The sequence below is a fragment of the Tasmannia lanceolata genome, unplaced genomic scaffold (assembly GCF_043159265.1).
Source record: "Tasmannia lanceolata isolate RefF3 unplaced genomic scaffold, GAP_Taslan_0.1 ptg000044l, whole genome shotgun sequence".
NCBI lineage: Eukaryota > Viridiplantae > Streptophyta > Magnoliopsida > Canellales > Winteraceae > Tasmannia > Tasmannia lanceolata.
The window spans coordinates 5,082,221-5,103,899 of NW_027518721.1; the positions used below are offsets into that span (position 1 = coordinate 5,082,221).

Genomic DNA, 21,679 nt, shown 5'->3' on the forward strand with positions numbered 1-21,679 from the left:
TCACGGCTGGTTTGTCGCACATCAGACCAGCCACCTCGTTAATGAAGACTGTTGTTGTCTTCATTAAATTAAGAGGGTATTTTCGTTAAATATTATAATACATATCGGATTTAGGAATGTCCTGCGGGTTTTTGTGGGTTGTCCGGATCCCATCGGTAATAATTTCGGGCGCTAAGATGGGTCCTGAAATCTGTCCATGGATCCTCGCAATGTGTCCATGTCCTGTCTGTTTAAATTTGGATTCGGATGGTCCATCGGACCCTCTAGATCGATTGACACCCCTATGACAGGAGTTAGGGAAAGTAAAGAGGAAAGAAGGTGAGAAAATGAGATGTTGTTTGAAATTTTGAGTAGGATTTATTATTGTTACAAAAATACCCCTTAGAAATCAATGTACCTCTATTCAGATCTACCCGATTCTCCCCTATGCTTGAGTGGGGTCACCATCCAAAAAAATTTCTGACCCTAGGATATTTATCCAACGGACAAGATTGGATCAGCTGTTGTGCGCGATTTTTGTTCAATCCTTTGGACACATGGGACTGTCTATTCGTGTGCAAGCTAACAATTGAGATCTGGTGGGACCCATCAAGAAGATTGGTCAGATCGGATGATCCTTTTTTTTCTTGATAGGTAATATGGGACCCCTCGATCGAATGATCTTGACCCTCAAACATTTGCACTTTACCATCCAATGGTGAAAATTCTCCATCTATTAGATTGTTAAGCAGATTTATTGATCTTGTGGGGTCCACTTCGGATATATTAAGATCCAAAATTCTCATCAGTTGTGTGGTCATAACCATGGTTTTAAACCGAAGTTTTGGATTTCGGTCACGACCGAAACCGAAACTGCCGAAATTTACCAGATTCGAAATTTCGGTGAAATTTTTTGATAAAATATTAACTTTTTTTATTTCTTTACAGTTTTCGGCCGAAATTACCGAAATTTTGAGCCCTTCTACAGAATTTCGGTCCCAAAATTTCTGTGAGGACCGCAGATAAGAATATTTGTCTATCTGTAATGGAAATCACATTAGTAGGAATATAAGCCGAAACGTTCCGAAATTTAAAACCTTGGTCATACAAAATGTGACAAACGCAACGCCTCATATTTAATGGGCAAAATCTTTGATCGGACGGTTAGGATTGCTTCACCACGTGACACTTTTAGGCCCCATGATGTGCTCTATCGACTAGTTTCCGCCATTACATTTGCCACGTGTAGTTTTGAGCTCAGTGTGTGTGCGCATGGAATCCTAATAACTTTCGCAGGTCCAATATATGTGCAGAGTAAGCGCCATTTGACACAGAGAAATATATTCAGCGAAGGTTACTAGTATTCCTAACTCTGACCACAGCCTATAAAAGGGCACTGAAAGAGCAGATCGTGTAGTTAGTTCTTCCTCTCTTCATTTTTCTTCCTCAAAATCTCAAACTCTTCTTCAAATTCCAAGAGAAAACAAAGAAACATTGTATTTTTCTCTGCACAATTTGATTCAGCCAAAATGCCTAAGAAAGTTGTTCCTATTCTTCAGCAGAGTAGCTCTAGAAAAAAACGAGCGTTCAAACCGGTATCTTACTCTAAGAAGCTCCGGTCAAAAATTCCTCGCCGGAAACGTATTCCGATCTTTCCGATCGTTGACGGATCTTCGAATGAACTAGTTGAAGACACAGTAACGGAGATTTCGTCCTTTGCAGCGGCTTCTTGTTCTTCTTCGTGTTTTCCGGGAGAAATTTCGAGTAATTCGAGCTTGATTCAAATCAGATCTGAGAATCTGGGGAAGAGACCGAGATCTACTCGTCAGAAGAAAGAAAAGAAGCAGATCGGAGTCTCCGGAACTTCATTTCAAACAGATGTGTCGGAAAAATCGCCTGGAAAAGATTTCCGGCCTATGACGCGAGCTTATTTCAGGCAGAAAAATTATATAAGAACGAAGGAAGATGAAGGAAATGCGGATGAGGAAAGCTTCAGCAGATCGGATTTGTTTTCTGAAGGAGACTCAAATCTAAATGAGAGATCTAGTAAAAGAGCTAAAACAGAGGCAAATCAAGCTTCGATTGTGGAGCTTTCGGAAATTTCTTGCATCGAGTCTTTTTTTGTTGAGAAAGAACGCAATCTCTGCAAAATCGGTGAGTTTACTGAAAAAAATTCAAATCCGAGTTCCAGATCAAGGAAAGTCGCCAAACAGGCACCGGATATTGAACAAAAAGTTACTTCTGGAATCGGATTTTCTGAAATTTCTTGCATCGACTCGCTTTCTGGAGCAAATGCTAGAAATCTCTGTCAATCTGAGGGAAATTTCTCTGTAAAGGGAACAAAAACAGAGTCGGATGTAGCAGAATCAACAGCAGAAAAAGAAACAAACGATCTCTATTCAGATCTCGCTTGCTCGGAGAAGATGACGGAAGAAGATTCAGATCACTCGACTTTCCCGGAAATGACACTTTCAGAGCTCGAGGCAGAGATTTCACATAAACATTCAGAGCAAGAGTTTTCAGACTACACTCCGTCGATTTTCAACGAATCATCCGATGATTTTTCTGAAAGATCTGCTGAAAATTCGAATCCGTCTACTTGTTTTTCTATGTTTCTTCAATACTCACAGCAGCTCTCCAGATTGAGCTCGCGTCTTAAAGCTTTTCCGCCTTCAGAAACTGAAGAAGAGTATTCAGACGATTTTACTGTAAGTTCTCATATCCGAAACTTAATTAAATCATTTTCTATACCTTTTTGATATCTTATTTAAGTTCTGAAATTTCTGTTTTAGCTTTTGAGTTTCGAAGACGAAGAGCATGAAGAATCCTATAAAAAATTTAGGAGCAGAGAGAGAAAACATTCATTTCTTGTCAATTACAACGAGGAATACAGCTCCACGTCAGAATTCGACGATCTAATCGTCCAGCAGAGGTTGCTGATGGTGAACTGGATAATCGAGGTGAGATTTTCTCGAATCACGTTTCCTAACTTGTTTCTCAATCGATAATGGCCGATTTTAGTGATCTTTCATGAATCGGTTACTTTGAGTTTAGCAAAGTACAATTACAAATAATCGGCGATCTTTCATGAGTTTGCTTGAGTTGGGCGAAGTACACAACTACAATCAGTTTTACTTGCTCTGTTCTGAAACGGATGCATGTGAGATCCTCCTTGGACAGCTGACAAAGGCAGTTCGTTTTGTTACTTGTAAAAAAAATTTCTTCCTGATTTGCTTAGTACCAAAATGCCCCTTTCAATGAGTCCCGTCTTTTTTATGTTTGTTGCTTGAGATTTGCAAGGCAATTTCGCAGAATCGGGTGACTTTTGCCTGAGAAGACAGCCACAGAGGCTCACTTTTAGCAGATTTTGTCTTATTCATTTTGTCCTGCAAAAGTCAGCGGCAAAATGCTTTTACGAAAATTTGCCTATTGAAAATGATTCCACTAAAAAGAAAAACCGGATTTTCCCAATCTGTTCTGTTACAAGAAAAACTAGCTACAAAGTACAAAGTTCAAAGTACAAACTAGTTAAATGGGAGGGACTTGTTTGTAATTTAAGCAGAGCTAGTGGTCAAACATTGGATTTGCATTTATCTGCGTAGGTTAGCAAAACTACCAACAGAACTACTCTGTTTAGTGAATTTATTTTGGCTATTGATATTGACATTGCCATGTTTTAATAATTGCACAAACTCAGCTTGTCTTTTCGTCTGTAATTGGCTTTTGAGAGCTCCTGTCCAGCTGAAATAAACCTTTGAAAGCTGTTTCAATAAAAAAACATTCTGAATTTAGTACAATTATCAAAACATGGTGGTGCCAACATGAGTAGCCTTTCTTTTTTTGTCTTAAATCGTTTCCCTTTGTTGAATGTCAATCTTTCTTTCTCTTATCAGCACTCGAATGCTCACATGCTGCATTGCAAGACTCTCTTCTTGGGCGTTAGCCTGCTCGACAGATTTCTAAGCAGAGGATTTTTCAAAAACCAGCGATACCTTCAAATACTTGGAATATCATGTTGCACGCTGGCTATAAGGATAGAGGAAAATCAGCCTCTTAACAGGTAATATTTACTTATTCACCACCACTTTACGAATGTTTACATTGAATTTCTGTAACCGTAGTTAAAAAAAATCAAATCCTCTCCTGTTTTGTATTGGTTTTTTAGAATTGATTATGAGTCCAAAACTTATTATTAGACAAAAAATTGATACAATTTTGAGCTCAATAACCAGTTTTGGATTCAAAATCAACTAGCAAAATCCAAAACGAACAGGTCCTTAATGTATCTGAATATCAAATGATGTAAGGTCTCTTTGGATACCTCTAAAATATTTGCTTGTGATAAGAAAATGGTTTTGAAGCTAAGTATGATGAATTGGAAAATAATGGTTAAAGTACTTTTAGAAATTATGTAATTAATGGCTTCTAAAGTGGCCTTAATGTCCCATTCTCAAATAAGGAACAATTTTGGTATCATCCATAGAGGGCCCTCAAAGATAGGATTACTTATTATCTACTTTCCCTCTTAGATCTTGATAAAAATAAATCTTTTTCGATAGTTAACTAAGTCCTTTAGGAATAGCTAGAATCAGTATTCTCTCCTCGCCAACTTCCCAAGGTTGGACAATGAGTGAAATGAATCATTTTTTCTAAGGCTACTTCGTTTCTTTCGAATTAAAAATTGACTTAAAATTTGTTTTATTTTCATTTTTTCAACATAAAAAGTACAATTAGAACTCATATTACTCGCTGCTAATGCTCTCTGGATTGTTTCAGTATCAGGGAAATGACGTTCAATGTCGGGAACGATATCTACTCTAGGCGTCAAGTTGTAGCTATGGAGTGGCTAGTGATGGAGGTTCTCAATTATCAATGTTCCATGCCCACCACCTACAACTTCTTATGGTACGATACTCCTCTCTTTATCTCTGAACTTCCATTGTGAGCAACTTAAATGTGGTTTAGGCCCTGTTCTTATAAGACTATGACAACTATTGTCAGTCCAATACCTATTAGTGGACTCAAAATTGGGCCTGTTCGTTTTAGATTATGAAAACCGATTGTTGAGTCAAGAACCAATTATTGGACTCAAAATGAAATGTAAATTTGAGTCCGATAATTGGTTTTGAACTCACAATCAATTGTCATAATCTTAAATGAACAGGGCCTTAGTAATCAGATTGTTGATCCATATGAGCTATCATTTGGTGATCAAAGGCCATGTCCGTTTAAGATTATGACAACAGATTGTGAGTGCCAAACTGATTATTGGACTCAAAATTATGTTTAAATTTGAGCGCAATAATCGGTTCGGCACACACAATCTGGTGTCATAAACTTAAACAAACAGGGTTTAAGTGTCCAAATAACCAATATATAGTTTGGAGTCGTCTTAGAAGAACATCCTTTATCATAATCTTAAACACACATCCTTTATGATACCCTTGATCAAGGGGCTAGGATCATACAAAATGTACACCATGTACATGTGGCAGTTGGCCAAGGAACATGGTACTCTCTAAAAAAAATCTTTTTGCTTTGGATAGTATTGTTTTGTTCTTTAGAAAAGCCAAAAAAGTATTGTATCACCCATATGAATGGATGATCTAAATCATTCAATTTTTGGTTCCTCTCATAGATAGGCCATGCTCCAAAAATGGCCTCATAGGATAATCCTAAGAGTTCAATGTAAGTTGATGTGATTCGTTGAAAATGACGAAGATGCCCTTATAGATAATCACAGGAGCTTACGAAAACTCGCGCTTATTGTTCATCTTTTCCCCTGTTCTTCTTGTAGGTTCTACCTCAAGGCTGCAAGGGCAGATGCGGAGGTGGAAAACCGTGCAAAATACCTGGCTGTGTTGTCTCTCCTCGACCATGAGAGACTCTGCTTCTGGCCCTCCTCAGTTGCAGCAGGCTTAGTCATCCTCGCATCTCTCGCATCCAATCGCGACGACTCCTGCCAATGGGTGATGGAGGTACTACTAACTCCACTTTAGACCTCTCTCTATTTTTTTTTTGAGTTTGTAATGGCACCCCTATATATAGAGAGCCCACTTAAAAGGGTCAAGTCGGACTCGCTCCAAGAATGAAATAGAACCAGTGATTTTGTATCACCAACTCAACAATAATGGCACCCCCACTTAATTTTATCTCTGTCACTCCTCTCTGTTTTGCAGACACACGTGAGAACCAGAAACGACGATCTATCAGAATGCATTGAGGTAGAGATTTCACTTTCTCTATCCTTTCTATATAGTCGGTAATTTGGTAATTACATTCGAGATTAGAGATATTTCATTTCGAATCATACTCTTCACCTTATTAGAAGTGGGGCGATGATATATTCGAACCCCCTGGAGGATAATTCACACCCATGTAAAGGTGGGTATGAGGGAGACTTGAACGGCAATTCACGGTAGAAGGGTGCGAATTATCCTACATGGGGTGCGAATTTAGCATTGCCCTTTATATGGTGTAAGCCCATATTGTCTAGCATTTTTCTAAAAGTACTGTACATGTTACATCATAGAATGATCCAAGCCGTCCATTTCATGGGCCACGATGTACATAGATTGTGCCCAAAGAATCATGCCCATAAGATGATCCTAGTTCCACTATACATCGGATGGCTAGGATCATCCTATAGACATGATTTTCTGGGAACGTCGGCTTGGATCATCATCCTATGGTGTAGTTCGTACAGTACTTTAAGAAAAAAAACTGGACTTTATACGAGCTTATACCATATAAAATCTCCCTTATTAGTTAGCCTGCTTGACATGATAAGGTCTCCAACGTGCAGAGTCTGGAGTGGTTGGTGAAGTATGTGTGTTAAGAAAAACCTTTTGGCATCATTCAGTAGCAAACAGAAAGCTATTTCATTTCAGCTCTGGTAATAAATAGAAGAGGTACGTAACTCACTCAATAAAGAAAGGATCATGTAATCCTTTCCTTCTTTCTCAAGGACTTCCGCAAATTGTAAGAGTTTAGGCCTATTCGTGTGTTGTAGATGTAGAAAATTTAATCCGTGCTCCTTAGCCCTTCAAATGTGAAAAGATACTGCTTGCAATATTCTTGTACATGTAGAAAAAGAGAAAGCACTTTAGTAGCGTCTTCAGGTCTCGCTATGTCATTATCTGCTAACATCAGATTCAAATGACTCTTTTGACCTAAGCCTTTTTTATTTTTTTATTTTTTTGACCTACCCTTTTAATGCCCCTCATATATATATATATATATATATATATATATATATATATATATATATATAGAGGAAAGTGAAGCTACACCGGCGGGTTAAAATACAATGGGCCCACATTGTTTTGGTGATCCAAAAATCACCAAACTTAGTGTTGGTGAGCTTAAGCTCACCAAACTTATGGTGAGCTTATAAGCACCCCAATCACATGGGTCCCACATTTTCTGTGGTGATCCAAACCATTCATTTGCAAGGCCCTATCATAGATAGGGTGTGTACCAAAAATCAGCTCCATAGGATCATCCTAACCCCTCCATTTGTGGAGGACAAAAATGGGCAGATTTGTGGACAAATAATGTCTGTCCATTTTGACCTCCACAAATGGATGGGTTAGGATGATCCTATGGAACTGATTTTTGGTATACACCCCATCTATGTAAGGGCCTTTCAAATGAATGCTTTGGATCATCCTAACAAAGTATGCCCCAATGTGATTGGGCGCTTAAGCTCACCAACACTTTCCTCTATATATATATATATATATATATATATATATATATATATATTATATATATATATATGAGAAAACTGTTAGTGAGCTGCGCTTAAGTTGTTATAACGCCTCCCATTGGTGCGCTTAAGCGGGATCCAACGGGACCCAAACATTTAGACAAATGGGAGGCATTATAACAACTTAAGCGCACCAACAGTTTTCTCTCTCTCTCTCTCTCTCTCTCTCTCTCTCTCTCTCTATATATATATATATATATATATATATATATATATATATATATATATATAATCATTAAACTTTTGTTACACGATTAATGGATCGTGGCATGAATCAGAATATCCAATTGATGCCGTCCGAATTTGCATTGATTAATTATCCTATAAATCACATCCTTTTGGATGGTCAATAACACTTAGGTCCTGTTTGGTTTCCTTCTACTAGAATTGATATAACACTCATTGTGTGACATATCGGTCGGTCGTCACAATCTGAAACAAACAAGGCAGCCTTAACTGGTTTCCTTCAACTTGCAGGAATTAATGATCCTGTGCAAAATAAGTGCTTTTATCATTAAATTTTTTATGAGGTAAAAAGACCCAATACTTAAAAGTGTAGGGTATTTAATAGCTATAACAAATTTTACATAAATAAGGTGTTAAGTAGCTAAAGAGAAATTTAGTTATAAGAAATCTAATTGTGAAAGGAAAATCTACATTTATACGGTTATAATAACCTCATGGCAAACAAAAGGAGGTGGAAATGCACTTGTTTTTAGAGGGGATTTGCTAGCGTCAATCTCAGAAGGCATTTTGCAGATGGCCTGTTGGATGTCTGAGCAGCCACATGGGCACACTTTGCAGCAGATTTTGTCTTCTTTCACGATGTGGCTGCTCTGACGTGCAACAGGCCATCTGCGAAATGCCTTCTGCAATGGACATTAGCAAATCCCTTTATGCAAGTATGTTTTAGAGGCATGTTTGAAATTTCGGTTTTAGCATATATTTCGGACCTAGTCGAAACCGAAATTTCAGTCGAAATTGGGTAAAGCCGTTCGAAATGTACGTTTTTTGGGCTGAAATTTTGTACGTTTCAGATTTCGGCCATTTCGGTGTCGGTGTTGACCGAAATCTAGAATTTCAGTCGAAATTTCAAGCCATGTGTAGAGGTAATCAAAGAGGCAATTGCCCTCCGAGACTAGAGATGTCACGGATCCACTTCGGGTCGGATCCACCTATGTCACAGTCACGATCCATTTAAATTCCTTATCGGTCGGGTCGGAATCGGATTGTTCTTCGGATCCTACTTTCCACGTCATGATAACGATCCATTTTAATTCGGACCTTCCATCGGAGTGTCCTATTATGTCCCACTAAGCTAAGTAAACAATTAATTTTTTTAAAAAGAGATAGAATGACAGTCCACTATTAGTGTGTCTCTATGTATTTTCTTCAACTAAATTAAAAACTTATCTATGTGTATATTAATGCTTGTAAACAATAAAACTAATCAAAATTGCATACACAAATATAATGTATAACTATTATCAAATAATATGATGCATAAAGAACAAAACCCCTATCTTTTCCTTTGTGAAAGTCTGAAATGAGTGAAATCGCATTCCCATCCAATTCATTAAGTAATAAGAGAGGTTTTGACCAAAATACCCTTCATAGAACGGTTAGCATTAACAAAATTTGGAGGGTATTTTTGTAAACTATTTCGGATCGTGACTATCCAATGGGCATCTGTGGCGTGCCCATACACAATCCAAAATTTTTCGGATCCCAGATTTGATGATCCGAATTATGCCCGTGGATCCTATTCATATGTTTAGATCCCGTTTATTAACGTTCGGATTCGGACGATCCATCGGACCGTCAGGATCCATTGACACCCCTATCCGAGACCGTGTTGTCAATCCATGGCGTAAGACAGCTATTACGATGATATTGACATTGACAGTCATGTATTAAGCCTAAACATCTCTCTAATCACTTATCCAAGCCATCTGAATGTGGACGGCAACCTGTCCATTTTGGAAACAATTAATCGCACACTTCGGGTTTCTCAACTAAATTGTACGTTGAATCCAAGTAGAGTCCCACCATGTGATTGCCAAATAAAGAGAAATGATAAATTCGACCCCTTTTCTTCCCCGGGGCACCCCTTTGTAGTGTAAAGTGAGTTGTCATAATTTCACTACAGGGGGTGGCCCGGGGAAGAAAATGGGGCGAACATCACTTACCCAAATAAATGGATATGATGATTCCTCTATAAACATGAGAATTGTAGCAAACTGAACCATAATTACATAATTTAGTGGTAATTAATGGTTAGAAACCCCTAGGCCCTGCTTGTTTTGAATTTTGAGAACCGATTGTGAGTCCAAAACTGATTATGGGATGCAAATTTACGTTTATGAAATGTTTGGCTGCCATGAAAATTTTTCCATGGAATTGTAGTTTTTCAAGTGTTGAGAGAGAGAGAGAGATAGGAAGTGTGGAAGATATTGGGTGTAAAATCTGACCTCCAATGGGATAAATACTAAAGAGAGCATTAGCTAGGATAGGTTGAGAAAAGTTCAGAAAATGAAGAGAGTAATCCAGTGGAGAAACTCACACATATCTAGAATATTTACGAAGTTGTTAACAACCTTCTCCTCCTCCTAGGCCTTCTCCACCTCTTTTGTCATCAAGAAGGCCTTGTGGTTGCTCATTATGGCCGAACATAATCGATTGAGTCCAATAATCAGTTTGGGAATCACTATCGATTCTGAAAATCCAAAACAGACATGGCCTGATGGGCTTACTTAATTTTGAGTCCAATAATCATTTTTGGATTCACAATCGGTTCTCAAAATTCAAAACAAATAGGGCTTTACTCTGAGTGTGAAATCCTTATTTACAAAAGGTCCAAATAAGAAAAAAGAAACCTCTTGTACTCTTTGCGTCAACTTTTTTTTTATGATGTAGCATGTCCCCACCCCCTTCGGGAGTAGGACTAGTCCCTACGGATACACACAACGACCCACTCACCACGTGTATCAGGTAAGTCGGGGGAGGGTTCGAACACTCGTCAACAGGGAGCATACCCGTGACTTTATGCCGAAGAGCCAACGGTGGGTTTCTTTGCGTCAACTTCTTCCTCAGTCGTGTGTTTGGATTTATAATAAAATCTCACCATGTAAAAATTAAAAAAAAAAAAAAAAAAAAGCAGAAATGTTAACAGAAAAAAAAAAAACACTGTATAATCCAGTGGAGAAACAACATATCTAAGAATATTCCACGTGGCAATGATACAAACAATCAATCCATCTCTACAAAAACACTTCCTATCTTAACCAACTAAACTGTCATCTCCCTCCCAACAAAATCACACATCAAAAATAAAATGAATTTTAAGAAAACTTCAAACCCCAACAATTAAATGATGCGAAGCTTACTATCATCAGAAGAATCAATAGCAACTATGGGAGGCTCCCCCTCATCAAGATGAATCTGCGCAAAGTTGTTAACAATCTCCTTCCTCTCCCTATAAATGATTTCCTTCTTCTCCTCCTCCGCCTTCTCCACCTTCTCCTTGGTCATCAAGCTCACATCCCCGGCCGCCTTAGCCACCATATTAAAGGCGCTTGAAACCCAAGAAGCCCCTGTTGAGACATAAGGGTTGCTCATTATGGCCGAACCCGCACTACTCGCCTTTTGCTCTACAATGGAAATGGCGGACCTTGTTTTTCCGGACACTTGGAAGAGCTCGTCCACCTCCCTTACCTTCTCATTGACCACGGATGTCCCTATGCTTAGCTTCTCACTTAGGCCAATCTTTCGGTCAAGGGAGACCACCGTGGCTGAAGCATTTGATGTCAAGTGGAGTCGCTCGTCAAAGTTCTTTGCCTTGTGTATTGCGTCTTTCCCCAGGACAAAGCCCTTTGCAAGCATGCTGCTCACCACATACTCAGCCTTTTTAACTGTAGATAACTTCCTCTCCTTCAAAGGGGTCGAAGATCAGAAAAGAAATGAAATATCAGCTTTGCCTTCATATTCACACACATAAATGTGCAAATATATACATAGATACAATGAGCTTTAAAACTGGGTAGTAGTCAGTGTAAAGCAACCAATTACTCCAAAAGCTTAAGATGTTAAACTTGGTGTTATTTAATCATTTATACTTCAACATTCATAAGCGTAAACTGACATTGGTCAGAAATTCTTTCGAGTATTTTGAGTAATGACATAGTACTGAGATTCTAAACAAAAATGAAAGGAATTATGGAATTTGACCAGTAATTATGTGTCTAGAGAACGGAATTATGGAAAAGATAAAAAACTCTGAATATGGGCCAAATAGCAGAAACCGGCATTAGGAACTGTATGAATCTGCAGATGGACATGTCAGATTACAGAGTTTATTGACAAAAGATAGAATGTTCCAAGATTGTTCTTTGAAGAATTTTGGTTATTTTCTGAAATGGAAGGGAACTGTTCATTTCATCAGATATGGGGCGTACTATCAGAAGTTAGCGAAAAGAATAAATCTAATGATGTTATGACTATATCATGGTTTAAACATTTGAACGGATAAAGTATCAGATTCGTTAGTAGAATTAAAAGAAACGGTAGTTTGTAGTCCATACTCCATAGTAATATCATTATATACACTACCCAATTTTTTTAATAAATTTGTCATTACTTATTTTTCTTTTGCAATCATAATTCCCACCACCTGACTTAACTGATTTGTGGTGGGAATGAGGAGCAGGAAACATAGACATGAAGAATGATGTTTGAAATCATTGAACACTTGTCCTTGGGTGCATGCAGCACTAAAAACAGCCGCCTAACAGGGTACAAAACAGGTAGCCTATGTTTTGGTGGCATGACCATTTCTATAGGGAAAAACTTTCGGGTTTATATACGTAAAAAACTGAAAAAAAAATAATTGAACATATTTTAAAAAAAAATCATAACATTATCACAATACCTTTCATTCTAAGTAATAAAAATGAAAATATCACGATATTTTTTAAAATCTCAGGATCATTTTGGGTTTTGTCATTTTATCAAAATGCAGTGATAAAATCGGAGTATTTTGTGACTATGATCACTGGATAGAATTGTAACTTTCGAACAAAGATAGGTTATTCATGTCATTTATCACCCATGATCTGCACCAGTGACATTCTCCAGGATATGACATAAGATTATAGGAAGGAAATAGTGAACAGTTGAAATTTTTTTTTTTTTTTGAATCGTGGTGAATTTAATTAAAAGAAACTGAGACCGAGAAGGTCCCTGAAATACAAGAAATAAAAGGGCCTATCAACCCAAAAAAATACAGCAGAAATACAGAAAAACAAAGTAGCTAAGGGGGAAGAAAGTCGAAGAGCTCCACTCTATCCCTCACAACTCCTTCTCTAGCAAGTAGCCAAGTGAACAGTTGAAAGTTAAAAGACAGACATGCCACTTTATTAATCTTAACTTATGACCATGCCCAGTTATTTCCCTCAGAATTCTTGAAAATCAGAAGACAATAGCAGCCTTCTTTTCATCCCTTCTTTTTCTTCATCAGCAACAAGAACTTTATTACGATAAAGAGAATGTACAAGAAGGTTTAGGAACAAGAAAATCTTAAAATTTACCGAAGGTGGTGGAAACACTGAAGGAGGCAGCTGATAATTTTCGACTGGAGTTACGGTGACAGAACGATCAACTATAGTAGCTCCCTGCAACAATATACATAAATGAGATGGACCACGAGTCGAATTCCAGGTTGGAAAACGGGTCTTGCACGCAAGAATCCTAAAAGACTACGCATAAGAAAATCCATTCCAAAGGTTTAGGCATAAAAAGTATAGATACGAATTATGGACCATTAACACACCGACAAAAGCATTGCTGTGTCTGCTCCTTGTGACTCCTTGAAGGTAACATATGCGACCTGAGACACTTCAGATTCACTGCAATAAGTGAAGGGCCGAATTATTCAGAATTAACTTTTATAAGAAAACATAAGAACAGAACAGATGAAATAACACTTACCTTAGCACTTCAATATATTGGATGTCACCAGAGAATGAAAAGAATTCTTTGATGTCACGATCAGATGCACCTAGAGAAATATTGCTTACTTTCACTGTTTTTATCTGTAGCATGAAACAATAGAGGGTGGATGAACACTGTACTTCTTACCAACAGATCGAAATAGAAAATGCCAATTCAACTCATCAAAAGTATATTAGGTACAAATGCCTTCTATAATTGAATCTAAGGCAGATTTCAGTCAAAAATTCAAAGAAATGACAGGTGAAAACTGCTTATAGCAACATCCAAATGCAAACTAATACTGCATGAGGGCCAATAAGGAGAAAGGGAAAAAAGTAATTTAAACCTTTGCAACTAGACAGGACAAATCGACAGATAGAATGAGATATTAGACATAAATTCCAGTAATTCAATCAGTGGTTTCATTTTCTACGCCCTCCCAATTGGTTTCATCACCAACACAGTCAGAATATAAACGCATCAGCATCATTCAAGGGAAACAAGAAATACAGCAGATGCACATTCTGTTGCCTCAGTTGGGAAACTCCAGCTAGACTAAAGTGACATTATAATTTTCACCAATTAATGGGGTTCCAAATAAGTTACTCTCACTTCTGAAACATTGATTGTCCAATTTGGTGTAACGGTCAACTGGGGATCAATTCCCATCCTCGGATCGCTGTGGTCCATTGGGACCTGCACATGACATGCTCAATTAGGTGCTTCTTATAGAGGACAAAACAAAAAATAATTAGCATAGACAGGAAACAAAGATAAATGAACTGGCTAAAGTTTTTCAAAATGGCATGATATGAAGCAAGTCTACTGTTGTACGTCCAACTAACTGTAAGTAAGTTCGAACAAAATACTGAACAAAGGTTAGTGAGAAGTAATAGAATCCAGACTCCAAAAACAATATTCGGGGGATAAAGGTTTGTCCACAAATGAGGAGACCGACAAATTTCTACCGTAAGGGAGCAAAAAATCCAATGGTGGAATACTATTCCTAACTACTGTCGTTCTGTTTCCAAGCATCTTCCGTCACTTTATTAACTCCATGAAGGCATGAACCAAAAAACATCAACTGTAACAACAACAACAACAACAACACAAATGCTAAATTTTCATCAAATTAGGAATACTAAAGAAAGAGATTCAAACCCTACATCAGACAAGAGCATACGGATATCAGAAGACAATCCAATAAGCCCTTCCAACTTTTTCCATCCCAGGCCTCTGATTTATGTAATGACTTTCAACCCATAGAGGCACACGTACCCCAATATCTTTTACTTCTCCATCCTCTTGACAGCCCAAGAGGGGCATCCAAATTTCCCATGCAAATGTTACAGCAAAAGAACAAAAGATGTGGACTGAATGCTACACATAGAAAAACGAAACATGGAAGTAGTAAATAACCAAAATCAAATGTTAGTAAATGAGTAACAACAACGACTTTATTGACACGGTTCCAAGGAATTCTATGGCACAGAGATCCCACTAATGGACGGGAAAATGGTTTGATGACTTATGGACATCTAAATTGGATACCGAAAGCTCTTTATGTTGAGGACCAAAAATGAATCTAGTCGATGTGGAACACTATGAACGAACAAACATACAGAAAAAAAGTAGTCATGCACACTCTAAATTCAGTTAACCTTAAACTACAAAGCTATTTATAAATGCATGCACTATGAGCAGCAAGACCACAATGCCGACAAAAACAATGCACGTAATGCCTGAATATGGTTGACTTACATATGAAACTTTTCAGTAAACCCTAAGAAGACTGTATGAAGATCTTAGTTCTGATTCAACCACTAAAAGACACAGAGTGAGAATCCTCCATTAAGAGTGCCAGTATTATACAAGGCAGTGCCCAGTGCTGACTCAAGCAAACCTCAGAGGATCTTAACTCCTAAAAGAATAAATAAAACAGGTGTGAAGCAATCTAACTTACAAGAAAGACCATGAATTGACACCAAAATACAAGAAAACACCTATGTAAATCTGAATTAGGCATTAGGAACTGAAAAAACCTTGGTTACCATGCATTTTTCACAATGTCCTGACTCCCCATAGGCTTCAGCAAGGAAGCACGGGTACTATCGGAGGCTCACACACCCGTATCGGGTGTGTATTGGATGCGGGCGTGCCCGGGTACTCCCTTGGTGCGTACCGGGTACGCACCCCAACAACAGACAATTCAAAACTAATTGAGGCTCACATTTGGGCTGAAAATTACATATCGGCCCTATTCATTTGAGAGAACCGATTGAGAGCCCAAAACTGATTATTGGAGTCAAAATTATGTTTAATTTTGAGTCCAATAATCTTTTTGGTCTTCTAATTCAAAAGACTTGGCGCATGTACCAGGCTAGAAGAGAATTTAAGAAGTACGCCAATTCTGCAATAAAGATTCAGAGTTGGTGGCGACAAACGATCCCCCGAGTTGATTACTTGTGCACAAAATACGCCGCCAACATTATTCAGAGAGCATGGAGAGCACGAATTATTCGTCGGAACGCCGTGATGAAATTCTTAGTTGCAAGGCACGAGTCAGAGATGACAGAAGGAGATTTACCCCTTCTCTATGACAACGTCGTTCATACCGAGCAAAGTGAAGGATACTTTCTACCTCAACAACCCAGGATCAAAGAGTTTATAGAGACCGTGATTTCTTGTCGAAACAAGTCCTCCACACATACCGAATTACCAGGCAGATGGAAGTACCTGATTCGATGGAAATGATTTTAATTCAAAGTCGAAGAGAGCAATTCATCAGCACAGATCTGTTCCACAACGGGGCAAAATTTTCATTTTTTCTCTCCATTTTTGTCTAAACTCGAGGACGAGTGTTCTTTAAGCGGAGGGGATATGATGTAGAACGGGTTCTAGCACATTCTAGACTATTCTTGATTCCTAGCATTTTCTATTTTGTTTGCCTTAGTTTCTAGCACATTCTAGAAAATTCTAGGATATTCTTCTATTTTAAGGATTCTAACTTGGGTAGGAAGCAATAGTGTAGTACCTATAAATGAATAAAATTATTCCCTGTGGATTCAAGGTTTCCTCTTGTGGATTCAAGAGTTTTTTTATCAAGAAGACGGTGTTCTTCTACCAGGTTGAAGACAGTGATCTTCGCCTAATTTTTTGTTACATCGCTTTGATACCACTTTGGCATAGCGCAGCGTGCGGAATAGGAGGTAAATACTGATTTATAAGAGATTTACGGCTGAGATACAATCGGCAATTATGTAGGTTTTGGATTAATGATTATAGATGGTTTTATGAGGTGTGTAACCTTGGGAAAGAGGTGTTATCATCTAAGAGGTAAGAGAAGGGGTGTTGACTGACATATGAGTAAGGACAAGTCTCTTGTTTACATAAGGAAATGGATTCTTTATGGAAAGGGACAAAATGCTAAGCTACGGATAAATAAAGCAATGACAGCTATTAAATAGGTATGGTAGCTGTTATTTATAACCCTTTTCCAAACAAACAAAAAAAAGGAAAGCTAGAGCTCAAAATTTCCATGAAATCTAAAGGGGATGTATTGCGGCTATTATTTGGGGAATTGATGGAGCAGAAAATTAGGGATCTGAAAGCTATATTTAGGCTACAAAAGAGGACATGGAGGATTTCGTTTGATTTTGGGAAAGTGGGTTGTGCAGTTGTGCTAATTAATAGGGATATCAGTTTAGCATGGATATTTTGTAGGGAGATGGAAAGGTGGCAAAGTGCAAAACAGTTTCGATGAATCGAATGGGCTGAAAATCATGAGGAGAAAGGGAGTATTCGAGTGTTTTTTCTCCTATGGTTAAGGGGCTGCTGTTAGGCGTTTAAATTCAAGGGGTTTTGAGGGAAAGATGTTGCTATTCTTTAGGGGATATTGGGCTTGGATTTAGGGTTGGGTTTCAAGGAAGCGTGAAGCACAATCTCCGGTAAAAGAAGCCACCTAATTGTATGGAAAGTGGAGTTCCGCAAAGGGGTGGCTTGCGATTTGGGTTTCGGGTAAATAGGAGGGTGGGGCTGTTTGAAGGTGTAATGGCTGCAAGAATAGGCTGCTGTTTTGACGGTTGCTAAAACAAGAGTGAAAAGGAGTGTCAAGAGAAGATTGGGTGTGAAATCTACGGGTGGGACTTGTAAGTTTTGGGGGCTGAAGTTAATGGGTTAGAAAATGATGGAAAGATGGATGAAAAGAGGATGGAGAATGATATTGAAGAACTGAACTTGGGTAAAGATTAGGAAAACTTGCTTGTGCGAGAAATCCGCATCATAAATCCGGACTTCTTGGTTGATAGTGTTTAATGGCGGACGCAAGCAGGTCCGATCCGAGGAGAGACCTCGCTCTGATACCACTTTGACGTAGGCGGAAGGGTGCCGGATAGGCGAAGATCACCGTCTTCAACCCGGTAGAAGAAGAACACCGTCTTCTTGATTTAAAAATTAAAAAAAAAAAAAAAAAAAAACTCTTGAATCCACAAGGGAAGAAGCAATAGAAATAATTTTATTCAATTGGGTCTAATACAGCTCTCTTGTCCTATATTTATAGGTACTACACCATTGCTTCCTACCCAAGTTAGAATCCTTAAAATAGAAGAATATCCTAGAATGTGCTAGAAACTAAGGCAAACAAAATAAAAATGCTAGAAATCAAGAATAGTCTAGAATATGCTGGGAACCATCCTACATCAGTTTTCTTTCTTCGTTAAAGAAAGTGGTTCGGGAGAGAAGGATGTCCATGGAATAGCAAAGAGGGTTACGGATTTATGTAATTGTGCTAATCCCGCTTTTGTAATCTTGTTATCTTTTCTCTAATAGTAGAAGAAGTGATCTCACATGGATGTAGGCTTGTGCCGGACCACGTAAATTCATATGTGTTCTCTTTGTGGGTTGTTCTCTTGTGATTATTGTGGTTGCTTTTAGTTTGCCTTTGTTGTGGTTTTGTTATTTGATCAGAGGATTATTTGTTGTCCGACCAGGTTTTTCCGCACATACTGGACTCCGGAATATCTGATCTAATCCAAGTGACTGCACTCTCCTCCAAAAAAAGAGACATTCAACAATCCAACCATTAGAAGGCTCACTAGGAATCTCTCAATTACCACCCCATTCCATTAAAATTACTGAACCCAATAACAAAGAAACAATAATGCAACCCAATTCAAACAGCAGACAAATAATTTTCCAAGGATTAAGAAAATCATTTTACAGACGCCATCAGTAAATTTGCCTACAAATCCAAAAGGAAAGCTAACTCCTAATGACTTTGTGGCATTATCTTACAATCGGTTCAGCAAAGCAAAGGCAACTAAACTCGCAGATCTCACACGAGATTCAGAATCCAGAAACAAGGTACTAGATTCATTGCAACCTAAATTCACATCATCAACAAAAACACAACCTTACAACAGCAAAAAATCCAATTAACAACATCAACAGATCTAAATAAGGCTCTGGTAAAAGAATTTTCTCAAAAATGAGAAGAAAATACAATGAAAAATTGTCCGAACGATCTGGAGCATTACAATGAAAATTTCGACAATACAACCAAAATTTACATCGTCAACAAAAAAACACAAATTTACACCAAACAAAATCCAATTAACAACATCAATGGATCTAAAAGACACTCTGGTAAACTCATTTTCTCTAGAATTAGAAGAAAATACAATGAAAAAAAAATGTCCAAAAAATCTCAGATCCGGAGCAATACAAACAATCAGATTAAAGGCGAAAATTTCGACTATACAACCTAAATTTACATCGTCAACAAAAAACACAAATTTACATCAAACAAAATCCAATTAACATCATCAATAGATCTAAAAAACGCTCTGGCAAACACATTTTCTCAAAAATTAGAAGAAAATACAATGAAAAAATGTCCAAAAAATCTCAGATCTGGAGCATTATAAACAATCAGATTAAAGGCGAAAATATTCAACCTAAATTTACATCGTCAACAAAAAACACAAATTTACAACAAACAAAATCCAATTAACAACATCAACAGATCTAAAAAAAGGCTCTGGTAAACGCATTTCCTCTAAAATTAGAAGAAAATACAATAAAAAAATGTAAGAAAAATCTCAGATCTGGAGCATTACAAAAAATCAGATTAAAGGCGAAAATTTCGACTATACAACCTAAATTTACATCGTCAACAAAAAAAATCAAATTAACAACATCAACAGATCTAAAAAAACACTCTATTAAACGCATTTTCTCTAAAATTAGAAGAAACTACCATCTCAGATCTCGAGCATTGTAGAAAAAATCAGATTAAAGGCGAGGATTTCAACTCACCGACATTTGAAGATTGTTATTGAACAAATCGAAATCAAGGGATTTGGAGCTAGGGCAATGGCTTAGAGAAAATTACACAGAAAGAGAAAGGGGGAGGAAAATCGAGAAAATGGGGGGAAAGAATATTTCCGAATTCGTAGGGTTTTACTTTAGTAACGACCGCCCCTTTAGCCAGTGAGAATTCGTATTTTTCAGGAGTGGTGTGTGTTCGTCGGCAAAGTCGCTGGCTCATTTCGGAAAGGGAGATGATAAGTCCGCACCCTCTCTAGGATAATTCGCACCCTTGGACTGTGAATTCGCGTCAAAAAGTTGGTAAAAAGGTAGGATGTGGCAGGCTTTCAGGCTTTTATTCACGTCAATTGAGGTTAAAGTGGTGCTAATTAGTAATTACCCTAAGTTGGTGAGGATTTATCATTGGGTGATGATATTTTCACCCCCTCCGCGGTACTTGCACACCCCCTGTTAACGTGATTTGACATAAAATTGCCCACTTTTCACTTCAAATCAAGTTATAAGAGGAGTGTGCACGTAATGCAGGGAGTGAAAATAGCATCTCTGTTATACCCCATAAATATGTCTCTACGTTAGTGCGCGTATATATGTCTCTACGTGCACGTATATATTTTTAAAAAGAAAGAATAACATATGCCAAAAAGTAAATAGGTTATACCCCATAAATCATCTACATTTGGAATATTGTGATCAAACCGTACATAAGAAGATGGAACGCAACTTAAATATGTTTGTTCCCCAAAAATCATTTCCATATGATGATCTTAGCCCTCCGATCTAGAGAGTAGTGGCACCTCTACAGATCTATGCGTTTCAAATAGAAAGTATGGAAACTTACCAAAAATCATTTCAACCAATTTTTCTACAAATTTGGCTCTGTTTGGTTGCCGGAATTTTGTTGGTTCTTAGGATTTTTGTGGAACAAAAAACTTCTTGGGAGATTGGAGGGGAAAAAAACTCCCTGGAAGTATCCTGCTAAAATAAAAATCCCATGTTTTGTTGACCGGACTATGGTGGGAAAAAAAATGCTTTGTTTGGTTGCTTGAACTGTTGAGAAGAAAAAAATTCTTCTGCAAGCTTATTTTTGGTTCTTGGGAGTATTTTTTTTCCTTCTTGGGATTTCGTGCGGGGTTATTTTGGTTCCTGGGATTATTTTGGGCCCACCAATCAAACGTGGGTTTCCTGCAGAAATTCCACAAAAGTCCCAAGAATCAAAAAAAATCCGGCAACAAGAAATTGTTCATCTTGTTTTACACTTCAATGAATAGACTACACAGAGGAAAAAATCTTTAGCAACACAATTAATTGGATTCATCTGAAATGAGACATTTTGTGGTGATCGGGTCCATTGATTTAGTGGGGCACCAATAGTCCAGGTCGTTGCATTTGATTCCATCATGCTTGAAGCAATGATCATAAGCCATTGATCAATTCCTTAATTGGATGGATCGCCCTATAAAGATTGGATCAAAGACGACGATCCATGTTATTCACACAGTCATATTTCAAAACTTGAAAATTCGACTAGGAAGTGGGAAAACTCGAATTATCGAGTTTTTGAACTATGGTTTGATGTTCTACTACAGCTTCATTATTTTTTCCCACTTCCTCTAG

General features: G+C 37.8%; 2 protein-coding genes across 3 annotated transcripts; one reads left to right on the plus strand and one right to left on the minus strand.

The window, feature by feature from the left end:
- The first annotated feature begins 1,423 nt into the window (after positions 1-1,423).
- Positions 1,424-7,116, plus strand: LOC143863943 (cyclin-SDS-like). The gene is made up of 7 exons (XM_077374745.1): positions 1,424-2,687; positions 2,772-2,939; positions 3,873-4,039; positions 4,756-4,884; positions 5,777-5,957; positions 6,159-6,203; positions 6,785-7,116. Exons 1-7 carry the CDS (start codon positions 1,509-1,511, stop codon positions 6,815-6,817), a joined length of 1,902 nt encoding a protein of 633 aa, XP_077230860.1. The 5' UTR covers positions 1,424-1,508; the 3' UTR covers positions 6,818-7,116.
- A 3,828-nt stretch (positions 7,117-10,944) lies between these two features.
- On the minus strand, positions 10,945-20,283 carry LOC143863712 (binding partner of ACD11 1-like). 2 transcript variants are annotated; one of them, XM_077374469.1, is made up of 6 exons: positions 20,054-20,282; positions 14,351-14,434; positions 13,736-13,839; positions 13,578-13,653; positions 13,336-13,419; positions 10,945-11,680 (listed from the first exon to the last, which is right to left on the minus strand). In XM_077374469.1, the coding sequence occupies exons 1-6, from the start codon at positions 20,057-20,059 to the stop codon at positions 11,117-11,119; spliced, it is 918 nt and encodes a 305-aa protein (XP_077230584.1). In that variant the 5' UTR covers positions 20,060-20,282; the 3' UTR covers positions 10,945-11,116. The 2 variants fall into 2 exon arrangements, with proteins under 2 accessions (XP_077230584.1, XP_077230585.1); XM_077374470.1 differs by lacking the exon at positions 14,351-14,434 and having other exon boundaries at positions 20,054-20,283.
- Between the last annotated feature and the right edge of the window lie 1,396 nt (positions 20,284-21,679).

What these genes read in the sequence shown, in the direction of transcription:
- LOC143863943 (XM_077374745.1), top strand. Translation starts at nt 1,509, where the DNA reads ATGCCTAAGAAAGTTGTTCCTATTCTTCAGCAGAGTAGCTCTAGAAAA. An exon ending in GAAAATCAGCCTCTTAACAG is followed by an intron (nt 4,040 to 4,755) that starts GTAATATTTACT and finishes GGATTGTTTCAG; the next exon opens with TATCAGGGAAATGACGTTCA. An exon ending in CCTGCCAATGGGTGATGGAG is followed by an intron (nt 5,958 to 6,158) that starts GTACTACTAACT and finishes TCTGTTTTGCAG; the next exon opens with ACACACGTGAGAACCAGAAA.
- LOC143863712 (XM_077374469.1), bottom strand. An exon ending in CAATATATTGAAGTGCTAAG is followed by an intron (nt 13,654 to 13,735) that starts GTAAGTGTTATT and finishes CACTTATTGCAG; the next exon opens with TGAATCTGAAGTGTCTCAGG. An exon ending in ACACAGCAATGCTTTTGTCG is followed by an intron (nt 13,420 to 13,577) that starts GTGTGTTAATGG and finishes ATATTGTTGCAG; the next exon opens with GGAGCTACTATAGTTGATCG.